Raw genomic sequence first — 8,480 nt, 5'->3', positions numbered from 1 at the left:
AATGAGTAATATCTTAAACTTTATTTTTTAGTTATAACATTACTTGTGTATATATACATATTTATTATTATACATATATTTGTATCTACATATATGTTTCTTTGTTTTTACTTTAGTAAATATCATCATAGGTGATTTAAAAAGTAAAAACTATTGTATATATAACTTATTTTTCAAATCATTCACTAGTGTTGTTTATTTAGCTATGCCTAATGTTAATTCTAAAGAAACACTTTGATCAATAAAATTATTAAAATTGAAAGAGTATTCATTTATTATAATATGCCATATAAACTTCAATTACTTGTATAACATAATACATATTCTATGATTTACTATACTTTAAAGATTAAGTTCTTATGTACAATATATATTTTCAGTAAAATAGTTTTTATAGAAATATATCTTCGATTTTTTCCTAAAATATATGTGTATATACAATTGCTTGACTAGTTAATTTAAGATACATGATAGCTAAACATACAGACATACTATTCTCTCAGCCATTTATACAAATTTATTAATGATCCAATATGCGTAGATTGCCCGATACAATCTTATTTTCTAAAACTGTTCCAGAAGGAAGATCTATACGGTCTCCATGATTGGCAATTATAATAACTGTGCCTTTCAGTGTTACTCTTTTTCCAAAGGTAACATCGCCCGACACTGTTAAATGATCCAATTCAAGAAGATCTGGTATTGTCGGAAATCTAGTTAAAAATTCTTTCACCTATAAGTTAAAAAAATATTAATTAACAATAAGATCATAAATATTTAAAATTAAAAGTAAAATTCATAAATTATCAAAAATTAAGTTGATACTGACTTTCGAAAAATGATTATCTCCCAACTTGATAAGAGGTGTTGTGGGGAACATCCTTTGAGGACTCATTACAAGAGATCCATTACGTAAAGTATACAGATTACTCATAACAAGCATCAAATCAGAAGTCTTTTTCACTGGCAGAAATCTACTACGTGGCACATTAATACCTGTAGTATTAAATACACATCAATTATTTGCTAATAAAATCAATATTTAAATTAGTGATAATTTCTAAAATAAATTATAGAAAGATAATTTGCTTTAAAGTCTATCATCTTTGAACTTACCAATACTCCCTTCAAATGATTTCATAGCAGCTCCTACAGCTGTTTCAAGTTGTATTATATTTAGGCCATTTGCAAAAGTTTTGTTGTTTACTATTATCTCCATATTCAACACATTTTTTTCAAGTACTCTCTCAATGGCTAAAGAAATAACACTTGTTAACTACAATTCTATGTTTATTGTCTGTATTAACTACAACTAATGTTTATTGTCTGTATTAAATTAAAGAATACATACCACTAAGTTTAATCCAGAGATTATTGGTATTGAAATATTTAAATGTTTTGATAGATTTAAAGTCATCAATATGATCTTTAGGAACTTGAGCTATTTCAAGAAGACGAAGCTTATCCTCATATTTTATGAGTGTACCACCCTATACACATAAAAATATGTATGAAATAAAATATACAATTACAATTATTACTATTTTAAAAAAATTTCGAATAATTTTAATAAAAATTTAAATAATTTTTAAATAATTGAATATACTTTAACATCCGCTCGTGTTTTATCGGTTACTTCCATGAGAAATTCAAGACTGGACGTTGGTGCTTCATTTAATAACAATTTCAAAATTTTGATATCCACTGTGGCACCAAGATTATCTATATTCGAAATAAAACAATATTCACGACCCTAGAAAAGATCAGAGTTTCTTGTAAATGAATGTTGTTATTATTATTATTAAGGAGTATTAAAAAAACAAAATCCCATACCTCTCGAATAAATTTTTTAAGTAAACCAGAACTCTGAAAACTCTCATAAAAATCCCCATGGCCAGGTGGATACCAACTATTAACAGATTTTATTGTATTTAATGTGTAATATTATTAAAAAGTATTAATAATATTATTATATAAAAATCATCTTACGATTCTATATCCTCATCAACTTGACAATGCTTCGCTATTGGAAGTAGAGAATCCCTATTTATACGCGGATAACAACTCTGATTAAAAGTGTAAATATCTATATCAATTCCCTTGTATTTTCTAATTATGCGTTGCGTGTCATCATCTGTGTTAAACGAATTCATCAATATGAGTGGCACATTGGCGTTGTACGTTTTATTCAGGTGCTATTAATGGAGATTATTAATTATTATAATTATATAACTATGTGTGATTAAGAGAAAAAGATAAAGAAATAAATGAATAACATGCATATGTATACATTACAAGTAAATAACGATAACTTATTAAAATACCTCGATTTGTTGAACGGTAAGATCCAAAAAAGTCAGTCCATTTCGCACAGCAATAACGGATTTTGGTCCATGACATCCCATGCTCGTTCCGAGACCGCCGTTTAATTTAACCACAATCAATTTATCTAGTAACGCTTTTATTTCATTATTTTCCGGTGTTGGTAAAGAGTTATAATTTTTGACCTGTAAAAATATACAATTTCGATTCAGTTTATTTTACTAATTAGTAAAAAAAAAAAAATATTAATTAAAATAGATTTAAAAAAAACAAATAATGTTCTTAAAATTCGTTAAAAGATAATTTAAGACGATATCTTTTAATAATAATATGAATAAGCTTTTCTTTTATCTTACAATCCTTAATTTCATTTTCAATTGGCTAAAATTAACAATAGAATTTATTGATTAAAAAGAACTATCAGAATACTATTTAAATTTATTCAAGAGAAAATGAAAGAAGCTACTGGGTACTTTTATAAAATGATTTTTTTTACGTAAAATGATTTTATTCTTACCGCATCTTCCGGTAGTTTTTGAATGTGATCCCATTCTAAGGATGGGCCCTCCTCCTGCAGGAATCGCTCGAACTGATGCTTAAATCCGGCAAATTGCCGGCCCATTAATTCCTTCTTATCATCACGAGCGGTCGCCTGTAGCTTCTCCAATTCACGTTGCAACTCGGCCCGTGCATCTCTCTTCGTACGCTCACGAAACGCCTGCGTATCTGAAGGACTGCGTTGATGACCGCGAGCCTGAATTAATGAAAATAGACCAAGATTTTTTTACCTATTCTCCTTATGAAATCCTCTTCCTCCGTTCCGATAAATCGGTCGCCGAACGAGTGCAAAAGCGCATGCATGGTGACTTTTTAAAAAAAGCAGCCGTAAAAAAAATAGTTACCCAAAAAAAAGAAAAATAAATCGTATATAAAATAGATCGATGTCCTATATCGGTGCGATTATGATCGTCCTCCTTTAAAAGTTCGCTAAAATCTCCGAGATTGTTGGAGTAAAATTCTCGTGTAGAAATGCAAAATCGGCTGCGTAGTAATAGGCGTTGTAATAAATGAGAAAGCACAAAGATATCTGTCCTTCCTTCTCTTTTTTTTCTTCGGCGTGTAACAAATCGTCGTTTGTCCGAAAATAAGAGCGATCGTGTCGTCGCACACGTTCGAGAAATCTCGAAAGACGAATGACAGAAACTTATTGTTAAGCAATTGCGTGTATTTCGAAAAAAAAAAAGTAATGCCAACGTATACAGTCGCGTATATTTGCGTCCACATGCTACGAGGACAAATATAATGTATATCTAAAGTGAAAATTAGCATGACAATTCAGTTATGAATAGATTAGATACGATAGAACGCGTTTATCCTGGAATTAAAAAAATAAATATTTCTCAATATATTCGTTTTTCTCGATTAAAGGGATATTCGACAATGATTGAAATTTAATATCGAACGCCTTCGCGATATTCCTCAATTATTATGTATATCGCTAACAATAAATACAAGGCTCTAAGTAAATAATACATTATATTAATCACAACAAAAAGAAAAAGGCTAAAAAATCTAGAATAGAATATTAAGTATCTTAATAAATGATAATGTAATTAATGATAGCAGATGTTTATACGATAATAATCAGAAAAATGTCTATATTTCGATCCGCTTAGGATCTTTCTCAACAATTAAATTTCTTAAATGTCGCTATCATCGCACTTTAGTAATAATCCGAGTTTAATCATGTTTAGCTTTTAAAAATTGTTTTATTCTTGAAAAAAAAAAAAGAAATACGCGAGATAGTATTTCGTAAAAAATCATTTTGACTCAGGGTCGACTGATAACATGGTTAGATAAGATAAATTTATTTTTAATTGTGGATGAGACTGATAAAAAATGTCGATACTGATGTCGATAATAAAATGTGCGAAATAATATAATCGCTTATTTAAAACAACTCAACTATTAAGTTTAAAGCCAAGATAATCTTTCATATTATTTTGCAATGATTTATAACATTCTATGAGTTAAGATCTAATTATTCATAATAAAAAACGCATTATCGTTACACATAAAATCGACATTTTTAGATTATATTAAATCTTCTCATACTTTTACATAAAATAGTCGACAACGAAACAATAACTGATACTTGGATAATGCGGCTTCTGTTAACCTTTATGACTTACGATAAGATAATTTTGAAAGGAATGAGTCCATATCATAAGTTCTTCTCGATTCAAATCATAGTTTTCAGAGTTTTCAGAATTTAGCTTATGATATTCTTTCTCAAGAAATTTCTTTTTCGCAAAGATTAATCACAACAGAAAGAAAAAGAATTATAAAAAATTGTAATATAAGTATATCAATAAATGTAATTAATGATAACGGATGTTTACAAGATAATAATCAGAAAAAATATCAGATATTTCGATCCGCTTAGGATCTTCCTCGGTGACAATTAAATTCAAAGTAATATTCATTGTTCCTTTATGATTATTAGTTATAAATAAAAAATATCTCATTATATATGTCAAATACAATTGCATTAGATGAAAAAAGTAGTAAAAAATTAAAAAAAATATTTCTTCAAGATATATATATATATATTTATCTTGAAGAAATATTTATATAAATAAATATATATATAATATATATATAAATATATATATTATATATATATTTATTTATATTAAATAGATATATATGTATGTATGTATGTATATGAAATATCTTGATTCGTATTTCTCATATTCATATTTCTCATATTTTATTCTGTGATGTATATCTTATTATATACAGGGTGTTCGGAAATTCAATCGACAAATTTTCAGAGATTGTCGGGGGCACCATAAGAATCATTTTTTGCAAATGAACCTGGGGTCGGAAAAGTGTCATTACATCGCTACGGTATACGGAGTGTTCGAAAGAGTCGGGACCTCGAAATATCACAAAAAATAGAAGTTTTACAAAAAATTGTTTCAAATAAAAGTTGTAGGGTGTAAAAAGGTCTATTTACTGGCGCCATGTGTTTGACCTTGGATGGCGTCGTCAAGGTTACGACAAGGCCATCTTGAATTTTTGAAATGGAACCCTCCACTTTTTATTGCATATTCTTGTAGCCCTTCAAAAATTCAAGGTGGCCTTGTCGTGACCTTGGCGACGCCATCCAAGGTCAAACACATGGCGCCAGTAAATAGACCTTTTTACACCCTACAACTTTTGTTTGAAACAATTTTTTGTAAAACCTATTTTTTGTGATATTTCGAGGCCCCGACTCTTTCGAACACTCCGTATGCCGTAGCGATGTAATGACACGTTTCCGACCCCAGGTTCATTTGCAAAAAATGATTCTTATGGTGCCCCCGACAATCTCTGAAAATTTGTCGATTGAATTTCCGAACACCCTGTATATATATCTGATCTATTCTAACGTAAAGTATTTCCCCCTTCCCTTCTCGTCCTCTTTATTAATCTCTGGCTTCAATCGACTCTAATCTTCCTATTATAGTTCTCGCATTTTCTCGAGGACATACACAATTTACAAGTTGGAGACACAGCTGTTGCTCTTGAAAAAGATATGTAAAAAGTGGATAAAAGCGACAATAAATCGTTCAAGAGACAACTAATAATTATATTTCACTGCGTGACGCATTTGAATCGGATTAGCTTATCATTAGCTTATATAACAATAGATAAAGACGTAAAAACTTAGATAAATCGTTAAGTATTAAAAAAGCTTTCAAATTACTTAGTTTTAGCAGTATCACTGTATAATCTTGCATAATAACACAAAAAATATCTTTCAAGATTTTTCGTTTAATACGCAATTAAGAAATTTAAAAATTCGTTTATCGAAGAGATATATCTAAAAATAGTTCTTATCTCACGTACATAATTTACAGAAAATATATAAATGCGAAAATTATACATTAAAAAATACAAATAGCCGTTTGTCGTTCGATTTCGCTAGAATAAAAATTCTATTTTAATTTTCACTTTTACAAAAAAAAGGAAAGAAAATATCAGGAGACTTTTGTTTGTTTATATCCTTTCATGCGAATCGCTTTATACAAATAGATGTCCTCTGTGAAAATCTAACAAAATGATATAATTCTCCTTGAATTATATATCTCTTCTCTTCAAGTTTTTTGATAAATAGATAACAAATATACTTATCGAAAACACGTGTCAGCGCGAGAGGGTTTACATTTCATATCGTAATCGAAGTTTCCTTAATAAAGAAATATACATGAAATCGCAATTTTTCGATATCGATCATTTCGAAGATTAAACAAAATTGAATACAAAATTCGTTCGATTCTTTGCAAGTAATCGCGCCCGTAAATTTTGTAGGAAATTTCGATAGAAATTTTCTGCGCAACCGATATCACATGCGCTATTTGAAAAATATGTTTTTATTCTTGTCAAGTTAACTTACTTGTAACAGATACTCCATGAATAGGATCTTCTTAGGGGCCTGTGCGGAACGATTGACGACGAACGAATGTGACGACATCGTAACGCGCGAGATTTTGTCGAAGCGAAGTTATTCGAGAGATCGCGCTTCGCTCGATACACGTGATTTCAAATAAATGTCGCTAGCGCGGAAGTGAATTCCGCGGGATTTGAAAAGGATGTGATTATTATCACAGAGTAGATGTGTGATACACACCTAGGAATGTCAATCGTAATCTATAGGCATCGCTCATGCACGCGCTTTATATTGTCCGATGAAACATATATATATGTACATAAATAAATATATATCTTGACATTGATTAAGTCAAAAAAAGCATATAAACTCCTGTTGCCTTATCTTATTCCTATTTATTTGAAGCTTGCTCATAAATATACACATGTATGTACTTTTTTCTAACTTAATTATTCTTACTTTTATAGAAGTTTCGATGAATTATTCACTAGATTGTTACATAATAATAAAACATGTAATAAGAAAACTTTTTCATATTAATGTACTTCTTTATTATTATTATTCATTAAAAAAGAAAAGATATCTAAAGATAGATATGTTTTAAAAATTTGAAAAATTCATGAAATATCAATATATGCTGAGTTATTTTTGGTCACATGATATTTTTTTGACATTGAAAAATGAGTGACAGATATCAATATGACAAGATATTTTCAATGACGCTATACATATGTATATTAAAATTACATAAACACATATATGCATATCAAAATTGAATTTTATTCTCTATTTATATTTTATTTTTCTTAATTATCATACTTTTGAAATAAATATTTTATTAAATCTCAGATAAAAGTACCACTTGATATAGTTCTTTGGAATATATATATAATTTATGAAAATTTAATATATATATATATGTATAATATTAAAATATAATTTAAATATAGATAAGTAGATTTAATAAACTCAGTGATACGTTTGGAAATACTTTTAGCTGCTATATCAGTCATTGTTATGGAGTTAAAATGCGCCTAACCTCAATAAATTCGCATAGCCAAGCAGCAAAGAAAACGATTTCACAATTACTAAAAAAAAAGGAAAAAAATTCTTGAAGTTTATAAGAACTCTATACTTTTGAACTCTATAAAAACCTTCAATAAAATGTCATTACTCAGCCGTATTATTCTTATCAAATGATCAACTCTTATAAAACAGAGAAAATAAAATGCTCGAAAGAACGAAGGTGAAAAAGGCAGAACGTGTGCGAGAAGAAAAGTTAATAAGCCAGTAAAATAGTAAAGCCTGTAAAAAGATTTATTTCAAATATCTTTCATTTTACCTTTCTGTCATCGACTTGCAACATTCTTTCTCGAACACTCGTTGCAGTGTATTAACTATGCCCTTCACGCTGTGAGCGAAGGTCACAACAGGCAGTTACAGCAGTCGATCGAAACCTACCACTTTCGATAGTTTTCGACCGTACTTATTATGCGGTTACCTAACACTGTGCGAAATATTCAAGAGAGTTGCGAAAGAATTCGTGTATTTACTTGGAATATTTTCTGCAGCTCGCAAAAATACGTACACGCCGTTTTGTACGAACGTGTCACCGACGCGTCGATAATCGACATTACAAATATCGACTGTACCGACGGTGAAGTTTACTATCCTATAGGTACATTTTATTGCCGTTAGAGTGCGCGACTGGGATTTTCAA

At 29.3% G+C, this 8,480-nt stretch overlaps 1 protein-coding gene across 3 annotated transcripts; it reads right to left on the bottom strand.

Moving 5' to 3' along the window:
- Positions 1-256: 256 nt before the first annotated feature.
- Positions 257-8,376, bottom strand: Ugp (UDP-glucose pyrophosphorylase). 3 transcript variants are annotated; one of them, XM_083105834.1, is made up of 10 exons: positions 8,103-8,376; positions 2,840-3,076; positions 2,325-2,507; positions 1,990-2,195; positions 1,834-1,909; positions 1,607-1,753; positions 1,352-1,490; positions 1,117-1,254; positions 830-996; positions 257-733 (listed from the first exon to the last, which is right to left on the bottom strand). In XM_083105834.1, the coding sequence occupies exons 1-10, from the start codon at positions 8,124-8,126 to the stop codon at positions 521-523; spliced, it is 1,530 nt and encodes a 509-aa protein (XP_082961960.1). In that variant the 5' UTR covers positions 8,127-8,376; the 3' UTR covers positions 257-520. The 3 variants fall into 3 exon arrangements, with proteins under 3 accessions (XP_082961960.1, XP_082961958.1, XP_082961959.1); XM_083105832.1 differs by lacking the exon at positions 8,103-8,376 and adding an exon at positions 6,767-6,925; XM_083105833.1 differs by lacking the exon at positions 8,103-8,376 and adding an exon at positions 3,111-3,436 and having other exon boundaries at positions 2,840-3,048.
- Between the last annotated feature and the right edge of the window lie 104 nt (positions 8,377-8,480).

The sequence above is a fragment of the Camponotus vicinus genome, unplaced genomic scaffold, assembly GCF_025532165.1.
Source record: "Camponotus vicinus isolate PSW18456_S1 unplaced genomic scaffold, iyCamVici1.0 SCAF_8, whole genome shotgun sequence".
In the NCBI taxonomy this organism is placed as follows: domain Eukaryota; kingdom Metazoa; phylum Arthropoda; class Insecta; order Hymenoptera; family Formicidae; genus Camponotus; species Camponotus vicinus.
Note: the sequence above shows the minus strand (reverse complement) of the source record. Positions and strands in the feature narration are given on the sequence as shown.

What these genes read in the sequence shown, in the direction of transcription:
- Ugp (XM_083105832.1), bottom strand. Translation starts at nt 6,844, where the DNA reads ATGTCGTCACATTCGTTCGTCGTCAATCGTTCCGCACAGGCCCCTAAG. An exon ending in TTACCGTTCAACAAATCGAG is followed by an intron (nt 2,196 to 2,324) that starts GTATTTTAATAA and finishes CTCCATTAATAG; the next exon opens with CACCTGAATAAAACGTACAA. An exon ending in AAACACGAGCGGATGTTAAA is followed by an intron (nt 1,491 to 1,606) that starts GTATATTCAATT and finishes TTATGTGTATAG; the next exon opens with GGTGGTACACTCATAAAATA.